This window comes from Pholis gunnellus, assembly GCF_910591455.1.
Source record: "Pholis gunnellus genome assembly, chromosome: 17".
NCBI classification, from domain to species: Eukaryota; Metazoa; Chordata; class Actinopteri; order Perciformes; family Pholidae; genus Pholis; species Pholis gunnellus.
Genome location: NC_136544.1, coordinates 8613542 through 8641334, shown reverse-complemented (window position 1 = coordinate 8641334; position 27793 = coordinate 8613542). Strand labels below are relative to the sequence as shown.

General features: G+C 44.4%; 1 protein-coding gene across 1 annotated transcript; it reads right to left on the bottom strand.

The window, feature by feature from the left end:
- Positions 1-1436: 1436 nt before the first annotated feature.
- vat1 (vesicle amine transport 1) lies at positions 1437-26399 on the bottom strand. Its single transcript, XM_079178061.1, has 6 exons — positions 25878-26399; positions 20052-20259; positions 9579-9749; positions 8316-8405; positions 5775-6016; positions 1437-2182 (listed from the first exon to the last, which is right to left on the bottom strand). The coding sequence occupies exons 1-6, from the start codon at positions 26307-26309 to the stop codon at positions 1910-1912; spliced, it is 1416 nt and encodes a 471-aa protein (XP_079034187.1). The 5' UTR covers positions 26310-26399; the 3' UTR covers positions 1437-1909.
- Between the last annotated feature and the right edge of the window lie 1394 nt (positions 26400-27793).

The window sequence follows — 27793 nt, the reverse complement described above, 5'->3', positions numbered from 1 at the left end:
GTCCACCCACTGGGATTTATTATGAATGCTTAGGATTTACTTCAATTACATTACATCCAGTGAGACAAAGATTCACACTGGCCATTAGGGGGAGCGGTGCGCTGTTTTTGCCAGCACACATTGTCAGTACTTGATTTCTATTTCACCGGTGTGAACAAACTGCTTGTGAGTGCAACACTAACAACCTTAAAAAAAAACGGTTCCGTCTCTTCATTTTATCATTTGAAATCATTAATACAATTCACACCTGTTGTAATACTGCTCGAGTGGACAGGCTGAATAGAGAAACGGAGGGAGAGCGAGTCGGAGAAACAGACCACAGAGCCTTCTCTGACGAGCCTGACGCCTGTTGCTATGCCGACCATAGAGAGGGAAATGGAAAGAGGAGGGAGAGAGAGAGAGAGAGATAGAGAGAGAGAGAGTTCAGTAGCGACAAGCAAGGGAGGCGAAGTATGGACGCCAGCTTGAATTGAATTCTCCTCTCTCAGGTCAGGGTGATCGACAGGCGAACGGTCGCTGTGAAAGGAGCAGAATGCCATGGAATGCCTCGAGGAGGATCAGGGAGGAAGAAAGCCTGCTCCTGAGGGAGAAAGGGCTGATATTGGCCTTTTTAACTTGCTCATTTCAGACGCTTCACTGTCTCAGCATGACAGTGTCTCTTTCATCACATTCAGAGTGTGTACGAGTGTGTATTTGTGGCTTGTTTGGGCAGAAACAAATTCTCTCTTAATTGGCACTGCGCACTTCTTGCCAACAGTTGGTCAGCTAGAAAAATCTGTAACTAAGGAGAGGGAAGCTGAGCAATGATTTCTGCCTCCCTATTCAGCACTGCACAGAAAGGCTCATTATGAGGGCAATTCATATTCAGGCAAGTGCAAAACTGTAGCCACTATAATAACTTCACTGAAATTTGGTGGGAACGCATGAGTTTTGGAGCTGTCTCCCTCCCTACTGATAGAGACTGATACAATATATATCGCAGCGAAGGCCACCTATATGATAACAGAAGATAGGGCTTGTAGCATTACCACCATTGTCTGAGCGATCACACATCATGATCAAAACCATGATGCAAATATCTGCAGGAAAGCTGGGGTGCATCAGCCAATCGCAGGCATCTCTGACTCATCCTCTGTGACATAACTAAGCACTGGACACTAAGAGAGCAACGTGTGGGTGGGTGTGGCTCTCCGTTTATCTGCCCGTCTTAGTGCCTGTCTGTGGGTCCGACCAGTGAATGGGTAGGGTGGGGTGGGGGGGGGGGGGGGGGGGGGGGGGGGGGGTGTTGGATGTGTAGGGGGGGGACTCAGCACAGTGAGGGGGGAAGAGGAGGTGGCAGGTGGAAGTCAGAGCAGAACAATTTAGCACAGTGGGAGTTGAGGTGTGGAGGGGTATGGGGGGGCGGGGGGGGGGGGGGGGGTCGAGGGTGTGGCCGGAGTGCGAGCAGGGTTGTCAAGGAAACAGTAATTTGCCCCAAGCCTGGACCATACCCACAATCCTCCACAGCTTGTGCCGTTATTCCCAATAGTACAAATTATTTGAGTGTTTGCTGCATTTTTTTCTGAATCTTGTGAGGCAGAGATACGTTTGGCTTTTACAAGTGTTACAAGTGATTGGACTTTTTTCTTTTTTTTTTAGAGATGGGAGGGGGATGGGTGGAGCCAGGCCTGAGTAATTACTGCTATTGTGGATTCTCGAGGGTGAGGCGGAGGGGAGGTGGAAGAGATGATCGATCGACAGTGGTGTGATCATTTTGTAATCTACCCTTCTAACTCATTCCAATCCTTGCTTACACTCCAACCCCCAACCTCCCACCCCATCCATCTCCATCCTCCCCCCACCCCACCCCACCCCCTGCTCCCAGGACACAAACTCCCTGCCGGTCTGCTTGACTATCCATCCCTCCCTCTCACTTCTCCTCCTTGCTTGGCTCTTCCTTCTTCTCCTCCTCCTTCTTCTCCTCCTTCTTGGGCTCCTCTTTCTTCTTGTCGTCCTTCTTCTCCTCCTTCTTGCCATCGTCCTTCTTCTTGTCATCCTTCTTCTTGTCGTCCTTCTTCTTGTCCTCTTTCTTGTCCTCCTTCTTGGGCTCCTCCTTCTTCTCCTCCTCGGGCATCGGCTCTGTGGTGAGGATCACTTTGCCGATGTTGTTCCTCTCTTGCATCTTTCTCATGGCATCGCCCACCTGGAGGAGGGATAGGAGGAGAAAGACGATTACAAGAGTGAACAGAGGGCGGAGTTTAAATACACCTGTCGTTGGGGAAACATCTATTGAGCATACGCAGTAGTAGCCAGTTTCTCCTCAACCAACACATTTCCACAGCGATATGAGCCTCCTTGCATTCTGTGCCACTAATCTTCTGTTTTGATGCCAGAGACTAGGAATACATTTAATATGCCGTATATGAGAAGCTAGATTTGGTTAGATGAGACTTTAATAATCTTTGAAGGGAAATGAAATTGTTGCAGCAGGAAAAAGACAAAAAAGGATAACAGAAGGATAACCAAATAAATGCGGGGGGAATAACATGTACTGCAAACAGATACTTTCAATATTACAATTTAGTATAAACATAATGAAATGTTTACAATTATAAGGAGGCAAGAAATGCAGACATGTAGCAGAAAGTAATCTTTTTATCTAATATCCCAGTGTTACCAAACAAAACTTTTACTTGAATTAGAAAATGATACCATCTCCACATTAAAATGTGCTCATCATCTGGTCAGAAAAAAAGGGGTCGTGAGGCATTTTTCCTGCAGAGTGTAATGTTGGATCTGAAACCTTATGGTTCAATCTTGTTCATGTCAATTCTAATGGGAGCTGAAGGTTATTGATGGCTCTAATGTGAATTCTTATGTCTTCATCTTTGCAAAATGAAGTTGTGAGCCACAGCAGATCAATCGATCAATAACCGCTGCTATCAGGTTTAGTACTATGTCTCATTAGTGAAGGATTAATAAAGGATTTTTATGTTTGTATATGTTCCTCCTGTTCATACTGGCCGTAAAGATATCCGTTCCTAATGTGATTCCAAGGTAAGTGTTTAAGCACTAAATCCAAAGTAATTGTTCAGCGCAAAAATGCTTCATAACGTTTAGCTGAAGATAAGATGAGGATTCAGTCTGCGTTAAAGATAGCAAATTACACACTTTTAGAGCAAAATTCCTTGTTTGTTATCCTTCCTTTGAATAAATCAGACCGCAAAAGCGTCAAATAAATTTCAGCTATATTTAATAAAACATAAATGAGGCTCCACACACTGTAGCACCCTTACGTGAAGTCTAAAGAAGAGCATGAGCTCGAAATGTCATTTGTTGATGTTTCAATAAATCACACTTAAGAGAGCTATGTGCGGACCTTCATTTAGGACAACATTGCTGTCTTAACGTTTTTTGGACGAGTGCAACCACTATGCATTGTTTAGCTACATTTAACAATGCATTTATGAATTATGTCCCCCTCACATCTAAATGACATGACAATGGCACTTCGTGGGTTAAAACTGAGGTTCATTTTAGTAGTAGTTAATTTGATGTTCATGATTTTTTTTAAACTAGTAAACCTTCTTTAGCCACATGTTTTGGTTGTGTATAAAAGCTGAATTTAATGGCGTCAACCAATCATCCGTGTTGACAGCTAATCAGCCAAACCCCCATCCAATGATGGATCGACCAATTTGGTCCAACTGACTTTCCATCATCACGACGAGAGGAGAATCCCAGTCAGACCGACCCCACCCTCCTCCTGACCACCAAGCTCTGTCCGCTGTCTGATCCTGTCTCCATCGCTTCCCCCTCCCTCCTCCCTCCTTCCTCCGGTCCCCCTCTTCGTGCGAGGCAGGCAGACCACCTAACAACCAATGCCACGGCAACAGGGCCATCTCCTAGCAACGTAAAGCCTGGCTGAAACGTGGCCCTGACGACTCAGACACATGGGAGAGAGAGGGGGGTGGGGGGGGGGGGGGGGGAGTAGGGAACGAAGGGAGCAACTGGTGTCCTTCGGAAGAGAGACACGCCTCGCTGAAACTGAAAGGGAGGGAGGGGTAAGTCAGTCAATGAAAGTCAGTGAGAGCAACTGAGACGCTTTAGAGGACTCCACCCACTTCCATCCCTCACTCTCTAACATCTGTCGACCTTCTCTGGCTCCCAGGCATCTCGGGCTGAGTGTGCTATTTGCGGCTGCACCATTATCCTCCTGAGTATCAGTGCAGATGTAGATAATGAACCACTAGAAACCACAGGGGGAGGACAATGCTTATTTCCAAGTATTGTCAAAAGCATGTTTATTGTTCATTGGAGCAAAAAAAGACGGGTGACGGAGCATGGAGGAGGGGCTGTGATGGATGCGGTCAGGGCGTGGCACTTTGCGCTCGGCTTGTGTTAATCGATAATATATCTGATTAACTGTCACCTCCCAGCTTTTCGGCTTTGATGCATAAACCTTCCACACCTGATCACTTCAAGCCAGACTGAAATACACCTTCTTCTCTCCTCTGTTGTTCCACACTCCTTCCGTGTCTCTTTCTCGTACATCAGCGCGCCTCCCTAAGACAAACGCACACACTGACTAAAGGATGTCACCATAGCAACAAGAGAGAAAAAGCAAAAAAAGATACACTGTGAGGAGGGAGAAGGAGAGAATACAGCGAGATGAAGTGAGACAGAGAGGGAGTCAATAACCTAAAGACTGAGAGAATGTCTGATATAAAGAGCAGACAGAATGAGAGGCAGAGAAAGAGCGTCAGATGGCGGAGAAAGACAGCAGGTGTTTCTCTCTCTGGCCAGAATACTGACCAGCTCTGACTCGGACAACAGAAGATGTCAGCCTCTGACTCCCCTCTTTCTCTTGGTGTTTCTCACACTGTCTATTCAGATCTGTTAGCAGGGATAATTTTGCCAGCAACAATCTGACACTGTCTCTCTGGCTGAGTGAGTTATCCCCGAGGAGACACAGTGCTTCTTGTGGACAAACTTCGCCTGTCGACTGTTGAGCCATATTAAATCGGAGAGCCACACCCAGCTCCTGCAGATCCCACTGCAAAACCCCCCGTGCGCACAAACCCACTAAACCCCCAGATGGATGTAGTTCAGGTGTAAATGCACAATGAATCATCTGGACAACCAGACTGAGGTGCACAGGGTTGCATGTTGTCACTTTAACAACCAGGCATAAATGGATCTGAAACCCACACACAAATGCTGTTTAATGGAAATACATCTGTAAGTATGGATTCAACCTAAGAATACATAAATAAAAAAAACTGAGTTAAAATAGTCACATACAGGGGGCCAGAAAACTAGCTGCATCAGTTGTAAATAGGCTGGATGATGAGGATAATATATTGACATTAGCCCCTTTCACACATGCACTGCAACCCTGACATTATCAAGACATTACCCGGAGGAGCTGTATATATGAAAACGCCCCAGTTAAAATTCAGTGTAATGTCCGATTGAGACCATCTGTAAATAATGTCTGGAGAATTGTCGGCCAAAATATTGAAAATTAAAAAGGCGAACCGGCTATGTGACCGCGGTGTAATCTGTGTCATGTCCTCTATCCTGTACACTACCCAGGCGCCACCCCTCGCCTAAACCAAACGGAGTATTTCCAGTAGGTCAGAACGTCTCTTGTTGGAAACCCTGGACCATGTCTAGACCTGATTCGCTTGACATTGTCTGGAGTACTAATGAGAAACGGCTATGGTATAAATATGTTTGTTATTATGACTGAGATCAATTGAAGGTAAAGGAAACCACAGGAAGGCACAAACCTGCTCAAGGTGCCAAGTGGAGTCGATGCGGGGCTTGACCTTGCCCTGCTTGTAGAGATCCAGGATGATGTTCATGGCCTGGGAGATGAGCTCCATCTCCCCGTCCAGGTAGCCCAGGTGGAAACCGCACACTGACTTGTTCCCCTGGATCAGGCTGAGCGTGTGGATGGAGAACTGATGGTACCAGTTCTTGGCCACAGCGAGCAGGTTCTTCTTCTGGCCGGCTAGCATGTTAGATGTACCTGATGGAGGGGGGAGGGTGAAAGGAGAAAAAGAAGCCCAATCTTTAAGAGTATATTCTCAGGGTACATTTCTAAATCCTGAGTTGATTTACTGATGATGACTCGATTAGAGGTCTGGTTCATTTTCTATCAAATTATCTGCCCGCTCTCCCACTTTCTCCGTTTTCTCTCATCTGCTCATCAACTTCTCTCTTTTGGCATCATTTGGTAACTGACTTGGAAGAAAAAACTGACTTAACTGAATTGAATTGACCTCTTTCTCTTTTTTATGTCATTCGTAAATTAAAGATGTTTGTATTTTTGACAGTTGGTTGAGAAAAACAATCAATCTGAAGACATCATGTTGGGCTTTGGTGATGTCTTGTCTTTTTATTTTGTTTCCAATTTCATGACGAGTTATAGGTCAAACAATTATTGACCAGAAAAAAGAGACTGATTAATCATTTGGCAGTATGTTAAATCAACATTAAATCTGCCTCTTTCACACTCTCCTGCACCTTCCAGCCTGAAAACCTGTTGTGGAATATTTCTATGCAGATGCGGGATAAGAGTTGGTTAAATAAACAGAGTCTGATGAATACTCAAAGTAGTAAGAGTCAATTTATTAGCTTGCGCAAGCGGAGAACAGTTTCACAGATACGTATTGCAGAGTCTGTGGAAGTGACTTCAAAGAACAGTTTCACGTACAGAGTATTTATACACTTAGAGACCATGTCCAGCGCGTTTCGCTGCATCTAGGTACCTTCCATCTCAAAGGTGTTATTTCTTGTTTTACCGAGGTGTTGTTTCTACAAGGCGCTGGTTCCGTTTTTGCCTTCTGCAAACTGTTATGTTTCTGATGAGTCATGTTTCTTACAAAGGACAGGTCATGGTGAGTTCATGTTTAAGCACACGAACGTGAGTCCATGTTATACGGGCCTAGCTGATTACATTGTACGTTTAAACGTTATACGCACATAAGCATATCTTTTACCATTACAAACCCCTTTAACACCACGGCTCTCACTGTCACCACATCCCCTTCCTATCCCCTCGGTGTGTGTGCAGATAGTCTGCTATGCTCTCAATGTTTCTGTGTCTCTCAGGGGAAACAGGGGACACAAAGCCCGCTCTGAGGGAAGACAGGGACCCAGCCTGCTACATTCAGACACATTCCAGGTTTCATGTGGATAGAACGCCCATTGTTCCGCCATGCATACTTCTGATAAGCTGGATGAGAAGCAACCAGCACAGAGGGATCGGGAGGGTGGGGTGGACTGGGGTGAGAGGAGTTCTGCAGGCATGAGAGAGGATGAATGGGCGAGGGTGGGGCGGGGGGCACCATGCTGGGTAGCGGGTTTTTGTGCGGCATGCAAAGGCAAGGCCCTGTTCTTCATGGATGCCGACCCCGCCCACTGTTGCATGCATGCTGTTTCCAGATTGGCATCGCCACAGAGCAAGCGTAAAGGCCTTCCCACAGATGGCACACAGCACACTGAGGACATGGAGCTCCATAGAGAGGTCACGCTGCCCACCAGGAAGCAGCTCTATTGAGTGGAAACCCATGACTATTTTATGTACTGTATTCATTTGCATTTACACTACAGGATCTCGTGGAGTTCTTTTTTTAATCAAGCTGTCCAAAATGATTACGCAGCTGCTTTTCCAGATATTTTGTAAGAAAGTAGAGTCATATTTAAAATAACAAACTGTAAAAAAAATGACTCATAGAAGTAGAGTTTACATTAGAGTAAAAATGAGTTCAGTTTAATAATGACGCCTCTTTATGAGGCATCAGCAAACGAGACATCAGGAAGAACGGGGCAGAGTGTCAGACACTGCTGCAGTAAAATGAGAGGTTTTCTAAAGGCCTCTGGTGCTCACAAACACTGCCGCTTTTGTCTAAGGGACTGCCAAAATCAACACAAAGTGACAGTTCCTCATAGTAGCTTAGATAAACCACATATTAGGGTTCATGCAGTACATAAGAAGTTCTGGTAATCTAGAGAAGATTGGTTGGAGAGATACACACAGCCTGAGGGCAAGCTCTGCATGAGTCTTTTCTACCGCAGTTACAAGACTTTTTGCTCGTGGAGGTTGGAGGCGTCATTTTTATTTGACTTAAGCTCATAAAAGTGTTTCTACATTTGTGTGAAAAACTGGTGAAATTGGCAAACATTCTGGGATCATTTTCATCAAATCTAATTGCATTAAGTCCTGAAAGGGGCTGTGTTGTATCACCGAGGATTTAAATAGAGCCGCTCCAAACTAGCTCTACACTGATAATAAATGATCTACACTCAGGTGTTCCACTACTTACCATAGGTGATGAGTTTGCCCATTGGCTTCAGCAGGTTGTAGGCCTTATGGGTGTCTGATCCTCCGAGAGGGTCCAGTATTATGTCCATCCCTGGAGCAGAAGACAGAAGAAGGGGACAGTTATCAGTGGTGTGAATTCAGCGAGAGCATGCTCTGCATGCCAGAGTTCACTGGGAGTAGTAGGTGTAGCCAAGTTGTGCCATGTTTACACGGAGAGGAACCCATACGTACGCCAAGAGAGGAGAGAGAGAGGAGGAGAGCATGGTGAGATCTTACTTGTTTTTATATTTTCTCATTCTTGTCACTGATAAGACAAGAGGGATACAATGTCTCTCCGCCAACGTCCAGTCCATTCCATGGTGGAGAGAATAACAAACCAACCTCTGAACAGACGGTAAAGAATGGCAACCTAACTATGAAGGTTGCTCTGTGGCTTATTTATGTCTTGCCATGTAGGCTCGGCCTTAATGATGTTCCTTTGTGCCAGAGGGGACTCCTCAAATTGGGCTACCCCTCCTTGCTCCGTTAAACCCTGCATCTATTGATTGTGGGAGGCTCACAGCAGGACTCTGCCTTGACCACAGCACAGATGAATTGACCGAGAGCCAAAGGTAGCGAGCAGGGCTGCACATTGATCCAGGCTTAATTAGATACATTCTGTCTAAAGTGTCAGTTCTCGCTGTCTTCCTATCTGTCTCTGTAATGTCTGTCAGTCTCGCCCCATGCTACAGAGAACAGAGACGGATTGGAGAGGGGACTATGAAATCAGCATAATAACGGTCTCCATCCTGCTAGGAACACAGGAACTGGACTTTGTTGCATTTTGCTGAAAAGCAGCGTTTTTCTCAGCGAGTCCAGGGCCACATCTCCATGAAAATGCGAATACATTATTGATGGCGAATACAAACAGTAACAGTTTAGTGAAATGAGTTTGCTTGGTAGACAAAATGACTCCCTATGTGCTGTCAGTCTAGTGTACATGGCAGCCAGCCCTGCTGAGAATTGTGTCATGAGAGAAAAAAAAGGTGTATGAAAATATCACATCTCACTGTCGGCGGTTCGTTCAACACTGATCGACAAATGTTGCAGTCACATAGTATTGCTTTGTGCCAGGGGGAATACATTGATATGGAATATTTGCTTATGAAGCAGTGATAAACATGCATACTGATGTAAACCTTGATCATAGACAGTTTGCACTGGTTCATTTATTTTCCACACAAACTCCACATTTAGAGCACTTGTCTCAGTGCAGGTGTCTCACCTTTCGGGCTGATCTTGCGTACTTCCTCCACATAGTCCTTGGTGCGATAGTCGATGGGATGCGTGACTCCACCCTGGCTGATGGTCTCGTGCTTGCTGGCGGATGCCGTGCCGAACACAGTCACGTCCTTCACCGTGTTGCACAGCTGAGTGGCTGCAATACCCACTCCACCTGAAGGAAGAGGGGCAGGGTTGACAAACGGTTATGATTTTGTGAAAGAATATACATTTCAGGACATGACTTGTGATTTATTCTACTGACAAGCATTCCAGCTTAACCTGGTTGTTGAAGGCAACGCTAAAACCTGAATGTAACTCAGCGGAACAGAAAGGCCCCCGAGAATTCACATTCTGCACGCATTTTGTCTGGCAGGTGAATGTGATTTGCATTATTTATTGTCCCAAACAAGCCGGTCAATAACAGCGTGGACGTGTTTTGCTCAAGGGTATGAAAGGAATGCATTAAAGACAATCACATTACCCGAACTGGCCCTGGGGAGAATAGTCACCCACACACAGATGCACAGAAACAAACACATCTAACTCTGGAGAAAGTAGCCATTGTAGCTCAAATGACACATCTAATTTTTTGGTTCCCTTATTCAAGACAACCTGTCTAAAATTCCACAGGACGGAAAAATGTAGCTGTGGTATCTGTTTTGTTAGGAAAAGAGAGCCGGATGACATTCTATCGCAGATTACATAAACACAGCTCCTTGTAACCGTGCCACCTGAAAACAAAATGTGCACGTTGTCTAAGATCATTTTTAAAGACAAAGTGCTGCGAGACTGTGTGCTTCAGTGGATGTTTTGGATATCTGTGTTTGTGTGGTCGCTTTATTTGAAAGTGTGTACATAGTTGTGGCAAATGCCTCAGCCAATGTTTGCCTCGGCAGCCAAAGCAAGAAGTAATAGGTTACTGATAAGCAGTAGCTTGTTTGAAATGGAGGCTGACTTAAGGACTTGAACTGAAAGGAATCCATAAAGGTCATTTATGTCCGACAAAGTAAAGAGCACGTCTTATCTGATACCAGAGAATGAAGCAACACAAAACATGAGCATTTACATCCATTTTATCATGGCATAGCTGAGATACTGGACTACTGGACAGGTTTGGATTAACTGAATGGTGAAATCATCATTTACTTTCTTACAACTAAAGCCAACATTTATTAATATGCACACCCAGTGAGATAAAGAAAGGCAGGAAAAAACGCCCATGCATGTTTGATTAGACTTGTGCAGAAGTCACCAAAGAGGAAAACATATCCTTAATCACATTTCTGATCCCATAATGTGACATCTATAAAAAAAAAAAGAACTTCTTCCTTTATCCTTTAAGGTTAATCTGAGAAAACATAGAAATTACACATACTTCATCAGACTGTAAATTGCACCATTGCTGTCCTGTGTATTCTTGTGAAAAACTTTTCACAATCTAAAAGAATCCAGCCTGAAATCAGCTGTGTGACAAGGAATTATTGTCTCAACCCATAAAGGTACACTTGATCCTTCGGTTTATCTGACAAAATCACCAAAAACGGATAAATATGTTTTCCTAGGACAGCTGCATGCTTCTTTTATAGTCTATGTTGCGTACTCAGTGTAACTGGAACATTTTCCTTTTTTTAAATCTTAATATCAGAATGATTATGTCTGTATGCTGGACATTGTGTATGAGTAGAACATTAGATGACACTGATGCACCTCTGGTCCCTTCAGCTCAGCGTAAAAATTATTCTGAGCCACTGAACAAGTCGAATAGTCCAATTTCCGCAACAACATCCTGGCAGTTAGTCTCTGAGGCTGCACTATCACATAAAACACCACTGACACTGGCCCAAAAAAAAGAATATGAACTGAGATGTAATGATAAGCCAAATCACATTATCCTCTTTATTAATCTCTGATCAGGAAATGCTCAGCAGGAGAATGAAAAAGGGTTCATTTCAGGGCCTTTTATTTGAACGTTTTTCAAAAAGCACTAAGGGATTTGTTACACAAAATTGTCCCTTGATAAAAAAACAAAACAAGACAAATAATTGGAATACAACCCCTTCCCTGCGCTCAATTTCAGTGTAAAGACGAAAAACATTTCTGATTTGAGGTTGTCATCTGAGATCATCCGTCCATGTGGGATGAATAGACCGCTACTATAATCACACCTGCCGACACTGATAGGAGAATTGACAAGTAAACACAATCAAGGCTGTATAGCTGTTGGATGTGAGGGTTGTAGCGGCTGCGTCATAACAGCACCATCTCTCTTTGTCCTCAGTGAGAAACCAAGTTTGTGTTGCCAAGGAAACCTCAGCCAAATTGCAGGCAATGACTGAGCAAAGGGAGCCATTTTGTTACATTGACTGCTCTTCCTTTGGTCGTATAAGAGTCATTTGAAGGCAATCATCAGTTTGTCATCAGTATATAGTTGACAGTCTGAGCTTTGGATAGCCAGCGTGTGTCACGTTTTTTATTTGTTCAGGATTTATAGCTTACTTTTACACTACAGGCAAATGTGCACCTGTTTGCCGTTGACACACAGGTTTTTAAACAAGCACATAATAGATTTCTTATGTGAGGTAAAAGGGCAGATTTAAAAAAAAAAAAAAATTATGATGAGTGGGGCTTAAGAGCTGTTTTGTGCCAAGTGGCTCTGTCGCATAGTAGCAACCCTCACATACAGGTGTGAAAAAGGGTCCAACAGGATGATGCATCCATTAATCCCACGTTCTTACAGCCAGGGCACTTGCATATTAATATTTAACTAACGCTGCTGTCATAAACACAGTGATTCCCCTTCTGTTTCTGCTTTATTGAGTCATTGAGTGGGAAACAACCTCTGCTGAGAACCAGATGACAACAGAACCTAAAAAAAAAGCATTTTAAATAATCATATCTTTCTTCCTCAAAATTCGGGAGTGTAAAAACATCCAGGCAAATATTTTGGCCAGGGAAGGTACCTGTTTCTGAGCTCCCTGAGAACAAACTCCTGATCTTCCATCACAAGACTCCTGAGCTGTGCCAAGAACCCCTTACCGCTCCCCACCTCACTTTACAAATACACACACACACACACACACACCCACACACGCGCACACACACGCACACACACCCACACACGCGCACACACACACCCACACGCACACACACATACATACATCCACAGGTCACAAGGGAGAGGGGAGCTGCTCGTATCCGCTAATCTTCACAAATATGCAGAGAGAGTAAAATATTAACCTTTCATTAACCCTGTGCTTCAGTTCCCGTTGTTTCCTTGGTTTCCTGATTTATAGTTTCTCCCTCTATATCTACGTCTTAAGACTAGAATCTTCTCCCTTGGTAAGGGTTGAGTGATTTAAGACCGTCCACAAACACTTACCCATTCCTCCGTGGAAGAAAAAGCAGCTTTAGCAAATTCTTGCTGCTAATTGCATTTGTTCTCCTCAGGATTCAATTGAATTGTTTACACTTGGAAATGAGGAAAACGTCAAAAAGCATCCACCTATGTATTTTGTTTTTCTTTCTCTCTCTCTCTGGAGAAACAGGATACACAAGGTTTTGTCTTCCCCTGAACCCTTACATACTCGCAAATTGGCACAAATTGCACTTGGCTACCATAACATGACTGTTAGGAGTAAAGAGGAATTGTCTCCAAATCACAGTGGAATCCAGACTGACACTGAGGCCACTGTTATTGCTCCAAACCCAGAGCTCAACAGCATGGGTGGGTGGGGGGGGGGGCATCAGAAATGTTTTTCAGATTTATCAAGGAATAATGGATTGACACCCCGTCTTCCTCGTCCCCGATTTAATACATCTCTCATGTTTCCTGTCTAAATGAAAAAAAGATCTCACTTCAGAGCATTTCTCAATTGTGTGAGCCAAGCGATGATCTCAGGTGTTACTCAGGGGACGGCTGGTGACCACATGTCTACTGTCAACACCGGAGAGATGACTGGTCCCTCGTCTCTGAGCTCCGTGTTGTTTTTTTTGGTGTTTTTTCCTTATGCATTTTTGTCCACATTTCCTCAAGGACTGTCGTCTTTCTTAACCTATCATTAGCCTGCGGTGGTAGCGGCTGACAAAGAATGAAATACAAACGAGGACCCAAACATCTCTTTTTACCCAAACTCGCTGTGGCTGTGTTACAACATCAACAAGCTGAATCAAATAAATCTACTTTTTATTACTACTTTGTGCAGCTCTAACAGAGTTCAGATACGAGTCCTGTTTCCGTGATAGGAGCTGTGGTTGGCTGTTTGTGAACGTGTACTCTTGACAGATTACTCTGCATTATGTAACCTTGGTGGTTTTTTTGGGATGACTGTGTAAGTGCACACACTGTGGGCTTAAAGAGCAGTTTAATGTGCTCTCTGATGGTGAATTTCTCTTTTTGCAGCATAGAGGAGGCCCACATTTAGTTGGGCAAATGAAATTAAAAAAACAAACCATTCTTTGCTTGTGTGTGAGGGGTCTCTGTGATTGCGTACAGTTTCTGCTAAATAAAACAAACACAGAAACACAACACACATGCACACAACTTGCACTTATATGCATGGACACAAAAGATATTTCTGACATAAACCACTTTCCTTCCTCGCATGAACACAGATGCAAAATGAAACACAAGCTGGTGCACAATCATCCAGTTTCACACAAACAGGTGTCCTGACGCAGGTTTCACATACACCTGCGACTGTATGTGGTGGTTAGGGTGGGGGTGGGGTCATTTGTCAACGGCTGCAGCGATGAGAGCGCGAGCGAGCGATGTGATTGGTGGGTTAGGTTGGAGGTTGCCCTGGTTTCCCTCTCCTATCAGTGCAGCTGATCTGCCGGCGGCGATGCCAGGCCTGGGGAACACAGAGACGGTTCAACCACGCAGCCCAGACTCCCGCTTAGTGGTCAGACTGAATTAGCATTCTCTAAACTAGGGTAAGACCTCCCGAGCACACAGCCTGGGAGGAGAGGAAACCATTTTCAAGGCACATCAGACTTTTATCATGGCTGCCAGGAACAATGGGTCCATAAAAGAGAGAGAGAGAGAGATGTAAATACACTTGAGCGAATGCACTTTGTCAGTTGGTATATTTTATATATAGTGAATGAGAACAATAATCTGTCGAGGGAGTCCTGGGTAAACTAAAATAAATAGAAAGTTATATTTCTTTGCTTACAGCTCATGCGTTTCTTGCAATCATTCAACTTCCAAAGACATTTACTGCCTCCCATTTTTTTCTATCCCACCCGCAATCGACTGTTTTTATGCACTGAGGGCTCATATGCCTGAGGCCCTGCCTGCAGGTCTGACAGCAGTCATGAAGATATACACCAGGATGGGGCTCTCATTCAGCAGACCCAAGAGATCCAGCCACCTGTTCCTATTGCTTTAAGCATTTACAGTAGGCCTCTGACAGAAGTTGAATCCCTGTTTGTGTTTTGCATAGACAATGTTACGTGACAAGGCAGGACGTTCTGCTGATGAGCAAATGCATTAGAAAATATCTGGTTCTTTGATGAAACGTCTGAGTGCCTATAAAGTTAAAGAGAAGGTAATCTATGAATCCCAAGGAGAATTTCAGTAAGAAAAATCCAATCACAAAATTAAAATGCTGTTGTTTGTGCCAGTAACAGTGAATACAACCTAAAGATCAGGTATTGTAGAAATCTGATAAAAACGTTCGGCAGCCTTTCATATTTAGGGTCAATTTTGGATTAATTTGGCAACTATAGCGATTTTTTGGTTTTCCAATTGTAAAAGTGAATCTTTCTGAATTTACCACAGCATTGATTTGAGCCTTCTATCGGCTTCATCAGTATGAAACATGATTTCTAAGAAACGCATCTAAAACAATACTCCAAACTGATGGCAGTGACATAAACCTATAATATCATTAAATTATCCAAGAGAGTCCCTCACTTCAATGTTGAGTTTACAAAAAGGAGTTTACAATTGTAAAAATGACTTCCAGAGCCAGAAGCTCATAGATTACCATTAACAAGGATTTAACTCCTTAGCTGTGACTGCCATGTCACCCATCACTATATGTTGCACCCACATGCCGCAGCTGGAAGCCACTCACTCAAGTGTTTCCAGAAAATCCTCAGTGTAACTCTGTGCTATTCACAGACACTCCAGCAAGAAGCAGCTGCAAAAGTACAATATGGAAGCCTGCATAATTGGCTTTTGGAAAAAAAAAACGTTCAGCTTAAACAGCACTCAGGATGTGTGAAATCTAACAGACAAACCCCAAACACACTTCTGTGGAGCTTTATGAGAGGAGTTGATTGAATGCATGTGTTATATAGCAGGCTGAAACACCTTACAGTCCTATTAGTGCGCATGTTTCTACAGTATGTTCTACAGTATGAGAAGATCCAGTTGGAATCAACAAACTCTGGCAGCATCTGTGCCAAAATGTCACAGAGTGGGAGGTGGATGAGGCCATGAGGCAAAATCATCAGATAAATCGATGACACAGGTTCCCATAGCACCACCTAATTTATATTGTGCATTCCACATCTGCAACACAATGCATGATACTTGACGTTGGCCTGCAGCCACTTGAGAGCTCATAAATATTTGGAAGCAGCGTAGAGAATATGTATGCAGGAATGTGTAGTGTGGGTGTGGTGGCCAGCCATGGTTCATAAACATAAGGACCAGTTCAGGGAGAGGTCAGAGGAAAGGCTGCTGGCACAGTGGAAGACCCACGAGGTACATCCAAATGTCGCTGAACTTCCCCCCGCCCCAAGCCCTGTAGGGAAAACAAAAGGAGAAACGTGCACTCGTTCCCCAATGACGAGGAATCAAGCACGGGTATTATGGCGAGGTCACGCAGAGGGAGAGGAGGTTACGGAGGACCGGAGGGCGGGGGCCGGGACGACGACGACGGAGGATGCAGATGTGCAGTGCGGTGGAGAGGGGAGGCACGATGGGAGGAAATACAACAAGCTATTGTTTGGAGAGAGAGAAAAGGAGCGGACCCACGGGAGAGGCAGCTGAGGACTAGTCACACACACACACACACACACACACACACACACACACACACACACACACACACACACACACACACACACACACACACACACACACACACAAAGGCATGACCAGTCAGGCATACTGCACTGGTCACATGATCGTAATGGGTAAAGGTCACCTTTTGAGGAAATGATTTTCTTTATGGAGAGCTCTTGATGAGTTAACATGGCATCACCTGCAAACTTGAAACCACGGAGAAGCGAGAGGCAAGAGGATGGATATCCATCATCCCTCTGTACAGGCCCTCACTACAACATTAGGTTCAACAGGTTTTTTGCCATATAGAGCTGTTCTGTGATGTTATGTTATCCTTTCCTGTTCTTTTTTTTTTTACAACTATACATTAGTCTACACTCTGACCAATTTTACATTTTACCTGATACTTTGGGAATTCCATTATTCACTCTGACTTAGGTGAGAAGATTGATACTCTCATTCCTGAAAGTACTGTGTGTTGCTGGAGTCAGCAGCCAGTTGGCTTAGCTTAGCACAAATGCTGGAATCAGAGGGAAACCGCTAGCATGGTGTCTGTCCCAAAAAAAAAAATCCTCCTACTAACAAATCCGAAGCTCTCTAATTAACTCGTTGTATCTCCTATGCTGTTCTTCCTCAGGTCTCTCTATTTTCTCACGTTTAACTATTAAAGATTTCATATGTTGTTCACATTGTAAAGCCCTCTGAGACATATTAGGGATTTTGGACCATATGGATAAAATCTACTTGAACTTTTTACTTTTCTTTAGAGAAAAAAGAATGTAGAATCTGTTTATTGATTAGAGGATCAAAGCCGATGAACCGTTCCACATATCCTGACAAAAATGTAAGTACCTGTTGAAGATGATCATATCATATGAATATTATTAAATGTTGCTCATTTAGAATTAGTTATCTGTTTAAAAGCAAGTTTCAGGGGCTTTGGAGACAAAGCAATCTGAAAGTAATTGAAAGGATGACCATTTTCCTAATGTGATTAAATCAGCGGATTACATCCTTATTATGAGAATAAACAGGTCACCGTCGGACCAAACAAGTGAGGATGAACCCCTCAAGCATTCAAGATGCTTTGATAAAAAGATTTACGACAGTAGAAGGAGAAAATGTCTCCTTAAAGAATATGTCTGTGGCTGCTGTTTGGTAATCATGACTACCAAAAACCAAACTCCTCAACTGTACACATAGGCCCAGTTAATCTCATGTAAAAGCTCACTATTTTGTCTTTGCTAAACAAAGACTGATCGAGCAGGAATGCAGTATTGTGCAGGCATGTCTCTCACACAAAATCCCTGCTGTTAAGTTGGTTACAGGACTTCATAGGCAGTCATCAGCTGTAAAGTCTTGTGAGACAGTCTGACGAGTTGAAGTAAAGCCATTTAACCTCAATCTAATACTGTGTGTGGTTAAATGTGGTGTTCACAGGAGCTGTGGACAGGGTTGTGTGGAAACAGAGCCTTCTGAAATTCAAGTCGGAAGCAATCTCAAAGTAACTGCAAGCAGAGTACACATGAGTAATAGTACAAAGCCCAAATATATTCAAATTATAGTAAATAATTGAAGCAGTAAATGACTCGTGTTTGATAAGTTGATGGTGAAAATTGTCAATTGTTGATCGTCTAATAGAGTAAACAGATTAAATCATTTTTGCAGTATGTTACAATATTGCTGAAATAAGCAGTTCCAGTATTGGAATGCATTTAGTGAGGAATTTGTGCAATTTCCTGCATAATATTAACAAAATATTAGACTGTATGAAAAGACAGGCAGATAGGCAAAGACACAATCTCAATTTGTCTCTGGCCATGTCACAGCAGATATGTTTGAGCTCGCTAATCATTGAACATCATGGACCCCCCCCCCCCCAGCTATGCAGCCCCACAACGGAGGGAGGCGAAAGAAGTGCACACCTCTCACACTTTTCCACAAAAGGTACTACTACCATGTCCACTGCTTTTACAAAGAAAGCATCAATGGAGCCGCGATGTAGAGCATACTGCATGATAATGGTTTACACATGCAAAGAATGACAGAGTGCAGTGAAGCAGACTGTTAAGCAAATGTTTTTGTCATAGCCTCAGTAATGTGCTTTTACAATGCTGATGTCCGGACAGCTGGCGAGCCAAGACTGGCAGCCTGCCCTGAGAAACCAGAGACGCCGCCTCGACCAAACCAGTGGGGAAAAGCGTCTTACACCACACTTCCACAGCATTCCTCCCTATAGCGGACATCCTCCGAAGATGTGTGTTCAGAGGGATGAGTGACATCAGCCGGATGATATGTTGAACGCAAACATTTGGGATTCCACTGGAGACCACCAATCCCACAGCTATGAGTCTGTTAGCTGCTCTAAGGGGAAACAGCACAGTTGAATGATAGTCTTACGTACGAATTCACGCCTTTTCGGTGCAATTGTGTGACTATCAAGGGACACATCCCCCCGGGACGGTAGTCTTCCACAGCTTTCTGTCATTTTTTTGTCTCGCAGAGAGAAAACGGGCTCAGGTTTCATTATGCGCTTACGTCTCTTAGCCATCTACGCCCACACACTTTCCCATATGCTGAGGGATCCCTTTCTGACTCCCTCTGCACAGACAGAGTTGGAAGGAGAGGAGAAGTGAAAGCTGTACAAAGGCAGATAGCGAGAGAGAAACGGGGGAAAGAACCATTTTTTTTTTTGGCTAATGCGCTCCCCATTCTCTCCAGCTGGCCTGATTGTGTAAACACAGTGAAATCAAATGTTCCCAGGCTAGGTGCATCACACCCCAAAACAGGTGCTTTTACTCCCTCAATCACCATCTTTCTCCCACCCACTCACTCTGAACTTTGACCTCGCGGTCCAGGTGGCAGGTGCTCCAGTCTGAGTGCAGTCCTAGAGAGTGCAAAGCACTGAGCCATATCTCATACTAATGAACAGTGGGCCCTTCTCCAACAGCCGTGATTCATATAGAAAAGAAATGCATAAACAGGAGGTGCAGACAAAGAAGAAGTCTGGTAGTGTAAACATTCAAAGATGTTTCCTTTGCGTCATAGTACAAGCTTTGCATCTTTGTGTTAAGCTCCTGCAGAGGATTTCAAACTGATTCTCTAGAGATCTACTCAAAAGGGTGGTTGTAAAATGCTGCTAACTATAGAGCAGTTAGCAGAGTTCTGGACTTATGCCGAGAAGGAAAACTGATTACATGTGGTTTTCAGTTGCAGGACTACAACATAAATCCACAGTAATTCATAGATACCCAGCAAACTGTAAAACAATGTTTGCGTTCGATTTGTAGTTGAATTATTAATCAATGTAGAATGAATTCAACCATCATTTAAATTAATGACCCTTTCATGAGGAGTGGCGTATTCATTTCCAGCCTAAGATTGACATAAGTTAAAAGGGTTTATGTAGGCATGTATACTGTGTATCCCGCTCTGTATTTGCACTTATCTCCTTACCTGCAGCAGCATGAATGAGGACGCTCTGGTTGGGCCGCAGGTTGCCGAAGTCAAACAGCATCATGTAGGCAGTGATGTAGTTCACAGGGAAGGCTGCTGCCTCCTCAAAGCTCATGCCCTCTGGGATGAGGAAGGTGTGGGTTGCCGGCACCGCCGCCACCTCCTGCCACAGCCCAAAGCGGTTCAGCACCATCACCTTATCGCCGACCTGGAACAGAAGGTGCAAGAAGACAGGGGATGAGAAGGAGGCAAAGCAAAGGGCTCTCTGTCTGTGTTTCCAGTTACTGAAAACAATGTAACCTACAGTGATGACATGATTCTCAAAGTTAATTTGATTTAAAAAAAAAAAACAATAATAGTTTTGATTTGATTAAAAAAAATGACATTGAGACAATTATACCACCTGTACGCCACAAGTCTGCAAAAACAAATAGGTAGCAGTTGTGCGGCCTTAGGGCTTCTTTGGTGCAGTGGCAAAGATGTGAGCCGTATAGTAAGAGTGTGGTTTGTAAACATGCAGCCACCTCGTCCAACAAACCTGAAAGTGTTTGCTCCTAAAAACTGCTAGCAAATAAGGAAAGCGATAAACCACAGCAGAGTAAGAGCAGTAACTGTATTGACTTTATGGAAGGAAATAAAAAAGCGACAGAAGAATCAGGGTTAAAAAAAAAAAGGAAGTGGCTCTATTTTTTTTTTTTCCCTTTTTGATTAGCATGTCAGATGCTTTGGGATTGGTGCCACAGTATGATAGCTGGTCTATAAATGATAAAATATACAATTATCAAGCAATTGCTATCTTTCAGAACCACGATCCTGACAGTGAGGAAGCCACAAACATCATTCAACGTGCTGCACGCCACGATCACCATCGGGGTCATTTTATGCTTCCAAAATCGTATCAGTGCAGGATCCTCCGATTCAAAACTGTCTCTTTCCAGAAGGACAAGCCTCAATGTAAACTTACCCCTCCGGCGCCTCACTAACCAATCAGGGGAGCCCGTTCGGGGGACACAGGAAACAGAGATGACTGCAGCATTATAACTCTCTTCCTGTTTTCTTCCTCCCCCTTATTCAGCCCTCCCGACACATCTCACCCTCCTGTCCCGTTTCCATTCTCCTCACTTTTTAATCTTCCCTTCTTTCTCTTTCACTTCCTGACTCCTTTTCCTCTTACAACTTTAGAACGTCTTCCTTCCCCTTCTCTAGTCCCTCGTCTCGTCCTGTCTGTGTCTCGCCGCCTTCTTTGATGCCCTCTCTTTCCTCACTATTTCTTCATGCTTCTCCGTCTCATTCTGTCTTCGCCATCGTCTCTCTTTTTCTCTTGCGAGGAGTGTCCCGTATCCCCCTCTTCCTCATCAGTGAGACAGGACAATGGGGCCCATCTTCTCCCCTGGCTTCCCTCCACTCATCAAGAGTCCCTGCCAGATTCTTCCCCATGGCTGAGCATAAGACAAGCTCTCTCCTCCTGGGAACAAACCCTCTCCACCCGGGCCTCTCTAATGGTCTGGAGGGAGCAATGCGCCTCGCTGTCTATCCGCTCCAATTAGAGAGATCTCCCTCTCTCTTTCCCTTTTCATACCCACATGCCTCTGTCTGAGGCCGAGTCATTTGGTTTCTATTTCTTCAAAATATACTTTTTCACTTTTCCACCCTGGGCTTCTTCTCTTTCCTCCCCTTTGTCATTGACGCTGACTCACTCTCGGCCATCTCAGGGTTTTTTTTCTCCTTTTTTTTGAGTCTTCAAACTCATCAGCCTCGTGGGTTTAATTGGGGGTACAGTGTGGCACAAATCGATGGACGGGGGAGTACAGGCTTGTGCAGGAAGCACACACAAATATGACTCACACATCATCTGCAGCTATTCTTTTGCGCCCACGTAAAGCATGTGAGTTACTGTCAGTCACACAGAATCTAGGTAGGAACATTCAAGGCCAGTGAGCGAGCGCGCCTTGTGACAGTTCTGTTACAACATCTTCACAGTGTGACACACACACACACACACACACACACTTCTCTTGCATTTCCTTTCTCAGCCTTCATGCCACTGCATCAAATGTAGTCACAGTCGGGGTCAGGATAGAGGGAGCGCTGAACAAAGACACTTCCAGTAAACTGTACATGAATGGACTTAATCAGATGGTGATTCAATTTTGGGGTATGCGGGCCTCCAAGTCAGCTGCTTCGTGGGCTGTGAGCTTTGATGATCTCAGCGAAAAATAATCGGAAAAAAAAAAAATGGATGAACACAATTTCTGATACAGAGTTCCTGAGTCAGGTTGAGACGAAAGATGAATGTAATAAACGTATGAGACATGTAGTAACACCCACACAGCCTGCATGGCTCCTGTAAATGTAATTAAAAGGAAACATAATATCTCCCCGGTGTCAGCGTAGGTGTTACTGTGCTTTGGCACAGTTTGTGGGATGTTGGGATAAGGGCCACGCCCTGCTCTCACACACGGCATAATTGGTGACAAGAGGGTCTTTGTGCTGCTTTTTGCAGTTGACTGCACCTCTGACTATGCAAATCAGCATATCGTGCTCTCAAAATACCATTATTGTTCATCAGCTTTTTGCAGCTCGATTGATATTAGAGGCCTGAATACAACTCCATACTTCAACAAATGTGAGATCCAAAAGTATGTGTAAGACGTCGGATTTTTATTTTAACCCAGCAGTTTATGGAAAGCTGTCAACAGGCCATGTACAGTATGAGAGCAAGCTCTTAATGCTGTCATTGTGATGAAAAGGAGACATGTAGGATGAAAGAGGAAGTTATATATGTCTGGAAAGGAGAGAGGATAGTAACACAAAGAGAGAGCAGCGTGATAGAGGGATTCACTGACAGCACGTTCAACAGAGGAAGAACCAAGAGATTATACGAAGGAAGGAGAGATAGTTAGAGAGAGGGAAGGAGGAATGGAGGAAATACCAGACTGACAATGTGGGCCAGAGGGAGGTAATTGAGAACATATGGGTCAGATCCGACCAAAGCTCACAGAGGAAGAGCTTGAAAAATGAAAAAAAGAAGAAAAAGAAGCGGGTCAGGAGAAAAAAAGTGCTGATGTTTGGTATCAGGGGAGCATCGGTGATTTGTGATATTTCCCCTCTTCCCTCTCTTACTCAGTGTTACACTTTTCCCCGCACTCCCTGTGAGGTCATTTCGGGTGAGGGCACTAGCATTACTTGATTCAACTTGATTGTCCCCCTTGAGGGGCGCTTGTTTCGCAGACATTATTGAAACATAATGCGAGGCGTGCAGTGAATAATGAACACAAATGAAAACACAAGAGTAAGCAAGCAGCAAAACGATAAACAAGACAAAGACAGGGAGACTAGGGGGAAACAATGGGGCTGCCTTTATCAACTCTGCAAATGTCTAATCACATTCTATCCGGGGGGGTTAGTGTTGTTTGAATTGTTTCCATCCCTGAGTTATGATATCAAAATGATATTTTTGTCAAAGCATTTGACAAATGAAGACTTTTTCTCATTTAGCAAAAAAGCCGAAGTTCTCAAATGCCTCTTATGTCTGTGAGGGAAGGAAAGCTCTTACATATGAAAAAATATCAGAAAGATAAAATAAAAACCAATCACACTTAGCCACCAATGTTTATGTTGAATTATCTAATTAAATGGCATGCATCTGTCCAGAGCTTTGTGCACGCTGTATGTTGAGCTAACTATGAGACACACCCTTTTTTTTGTATGTCTTTGTGTGCATATGTGTGTGTGTGTGTGTGTGTGTGCCCGCGATCGAAACAGACATAGATAGCCAGACGGCTAGAGAGCTGCAGTGAGAGATGAGCCTCCCAAAAATTCTGTGCCATCGGGGTCAGCACATTCCCTCTGAGTTGGATGCCAAAATATCTCAGAGATCTCGATCCATTAGGAAGATTGGCTCTTAAGTCTATAAACTAAGGGCTGCAAACGGATGTGGTGGGCGTGAGGCCTTGATGACAAGACGTGTGTTTGTGCATGTGAGTGTAATGCATGACCTTTAAATCCAATCTGCATCACTGACAATGTGGAAAGAAGCTATTAGGTATTTAGAAACAAATGGGTCTTAACCTTCTATGATGTCTTGCTGCTATTGGCTGACCTGCCGCCAATCAGATTCACAGTACCTTGCACAGCTTCCCCCATCCTTAAGGACTTGGCATATGTGCCACTCCCAGCACTGATGCTGCAATTGCTTCACACATCGGATCAGCCTGATGTTAACCACAGATATTAACTAGCTGTCTGATGTGAGAATATGTGGTGCTCTGACAACAACTGTCGTGATTCATCACTGGCTCATTTGTAACATGTTGGCTTTGTGTATTAATTGCCTTACAAAGGCGTTACCGTGGTGATGCCATGCAGCCAGGAGACAGACATTTAGGCCTGTGACTCATCATGCACTGTTAGAAATCGACTAATAAGCCTCTTTCAATCACCACTTCATTCCTTGTGGCTGAACATGAAGGATGTTTTTTTATTATGAGTGTTTAATTGACTTGGCTTCATTGTGCATTTGAACTTTAATGGTGATGTTTATGACAAATATTTTCGGAACACAACAGAGGCGATAGATTCTCTGTTGACAAAGAGGGCGAGTGTTCCTATATTCCTCACACCAGGCTTTTCTGTTGCGCCGCGCCGCGCCTCGCCCTTTCCGCTCGGTGAGTCTGTGCGCCACCGTCGCTCCCGGTAACAAAAGGCGTCGGTGACTCCAGTCTCTCCCACCGGTGTCAAGTTAGCCATATTCATAACTGTGGCATCTGACCGTAGTTTCCGCAATAAAGTCCTGTATTAATTAATAGGATGAGCAAATTAGAACCGAGGTGGCCTTTTTATTGGGGGTTTTTCACCCAAGACGTATTTTTTTCATATTTTGCATTTAGAGCCGTAAAGGCCGAAGCACGACGAGGAACTGCAGACCTTAGCCTACACGTGCACGTCATATGAGTACACGTTGCTCGTTCAGTGGGCTAAAAATGTTTAACTCTTTCTTGATTTCCATATGTGGAACATATTTTCATTTCCACTCCTTTTATCACCAATAATCAGCAACAGAAACTGTCAAGTAACTGTTCAAAGCTTTAATTTTGAAGGCAAAGCAGTCTCATTTCCGGTGGCTATCTCTGGCTGACTTGACGCAGCTCTCCGCACATCAAAGCGCAGTACAGCGTAGGTGCTGGAAGGGTGGAAAGCATCCAGCGGGTTTACGTGTGTTTATTTAGACTTTAGACTTATAACACATATGTTGCGTAGAAGCGATGAAGCCATCTCCATTCAAGCAACTATTTTGGACTTGAAGTTGCTCAATCTAAGTGCGCACAGTTCAGCGCAATTTGAAAACCGGGGAGACAAGAGGGGCGACGCCTGCTGCTGACTTCATTGTACTCAACTCGTGTCATTTACACACTTGGGGCTTCTTCTACAGAGATGAAATACAACATGAACACAATAACAGGCTTCATCCACTTTGAGATAACAAATGTCTCTTTACGCACGTGTAAAATGAACGGATGAGCACCGATAACAGCTGAAATATACACTATAGATCAATATTTATTATTAACATACTACTGTGTTAATTACCTGACCCAATAGCCTATTGGCATTAAATGCATTAAGTCATGAAACTGCACAGCACTGGCCTCCGGTACCACCACTGCCTGAGCAGCGAGCAACGCCTGACACGCCCATATCCAGATGTAGCAGTTCAGCACCAAAAAACGAAACGAGGCAAATATTCATCACTTAAACAATACAACACACACAGTAAAATGAGGCGTAAAGTGCCACGATAAGAAGCAGAGAGGCATGTGCGCTTACTTTTCTGTCCGTCACTTCTTCGCCTACAGCCTCCACCACCCCAGAACACTCCATTCCCGGGGTGACCGGCGGGGACGGCAGCCGGTCGTACAGCCCCTGCCGAGCCATCAGGTCTGCGAAGTTCAGCCCGCAAGCCTTGACCCGCACCAGGACCTCGCCAGCCTTGAGCGCAGGCTTGCCCTTCTTCACCTGCAGCTTGACTTTATCATAGCCCCCGTAGCCGGTGAGCACCAGAGCGCGGTAGGTGAACGTCTCCTCCTCGGGGACCTTCTCGGTGGTCGCCGCGGGGGTAGCGGTTGCATCGGCGGCGGCTGCGGCGGCGGGTGCCGGCTCCGTCTTGGGCGGCTCCGCTTTGGGCTCCTCGGCGGGTTTGGTCTCCTGCTTCTGGTCCACGGCGTTTTGCTGCTCGGCAGGTGCGTCTTCTCCAGACATTGTGCAGGGAGATGAAAGACAGTGATGAGTCTAGAAAATGACTTAAAGGCTTTTTTTTTTCTTCCTTTTATTATACTTATTGTGCTTCTGTTGCCGTGGACGGGCTTCTTGTTTTGTCGTGTGTGCTTGCCTTGCGAATAAAAGACAATGCGAGAGTAGGAGCGTCTTTTTCAGCAGTCCTGCGTGGAGACACAAACCCCGACAAAGTGGGCTGTTCAGTGGCCAGTAGCTGTCAACGCCGCGCTCTGACAGAGTGTGCGAGTGGGACGAGACAGAGGCAGGCTGGAAAACACGGAGAGCTGTGGAAATGCAGGGATTGGCGTCTGTGACTGGGCGTGTTTGGCTGTCTGGGGTAGGGCTATAAGATAAGCCTATATTGCATCAAGTAGAGGTGATTTGCAAAAATGTCAATTATAGCTAAAACGGCAAATAAAGTTAAAGACAACCCATGCAAAAACAAAAACTGGTGATTACTGCAAGTCTCCATATTACAGTTAAAATGCTGTATAATGTAAGAGCAAAAAAGTAGCATGCCAAATAAGGAAGCCAGAGAGATAAATTATGGGTTTAACCCTTGAGAGACAATAAATCACTATAAACTCAACAGTGTATTGATTTGTCATGTTTGAGCTGACTATGACATATCATCAGAACAGTGTATTGCCCGTATGTGACGTAAGAGAAAGCACATGAATATTTCTGAAAAGAATATTTCTTTCAACAAGTATCTGCTTCTTTCTTTCTGTTTACAGCTGCTTGTTTAACGGTGAGGTGTGCGGTGCTGGAACAGTAGGAGTCGGAGGAAATGCCTGTTTATGCTGCCTATTCTACAGTGGGATTTGCAGGAACTTTGGGCCTGCGTACGGCTCATTGTTATAACTTCCCTGTGCAGGCAGCTCAGAAAAATATGAGTTTGTGTTGAGGTCACGCCAGTTTCTGATTAAACGATATAACCTGCTTTGTATTATTCAGCTTCAGTTCAGGGAGCCAGAGCCATGAGTTCGGGATGACCTCTCCATTCAAATTCATGGTGCAGGGTTACAGTCTTTTGGAGTCCTGGTGGATTGTGTGATTGGAACAAGACGTTTTATGATCACAGTCAGATGTAACAGTCAGCATCACTTATATCCGTCTCATAAAGGAACCAGGGTCTATTCATATTCTCCAGCTCTTTACCTTTAGAGCTGAGGGATCAACCCAGTGACCATTCAGAGAGATTTGACCACAAGCCGAGTGGTGAGACACCTTGTGGCAGTAAAGAGCCACTCAGCACTTCTGAGGCCAAAGTAAGCATTGACCCAATCAATATCCCACGGGGCTTAATGTAGGATGCAGGCATTATTGATCTGCCGCTTTGACATGGGCAAAATGTTACAAGGCAGATTGTCTGTTCTTCCTAACCGACCACACTGAGCCACTCTGGAAATACATCAGTATGCTGTGGGTGCTCGCTGAGTGGCTCTTCTCCTCATTAGCTCTGACAG

What these genes read in the sequence shown, in the direction of transcription:
- vat1 (XM_079178061.1), bottom strand. Translation starts at nt 26,309, where the DNA reads ATGTCTGGAGAAGACGCACCTGCCGAGCAGCAAAACGCCGTGGACCAG. An exon ending in CCTCATTCATGCTGCTGCAG is followed by an intron (nt 9,750 to 20,051) that starts GTAAGGAGATAA and finishes CTCTTCCTTCAG; the next exon opens with GTGGAGTGGGTATTGCAGCC. An exon ending in GGGCAAACTCATCACCTATG is followed by an intron (nt 6,017 to 8,315) that starts GTAAGTAGTGGA and finishes CCCCTCCATCAG; the next exon opens with GTACATCTAACATGCTAGCC.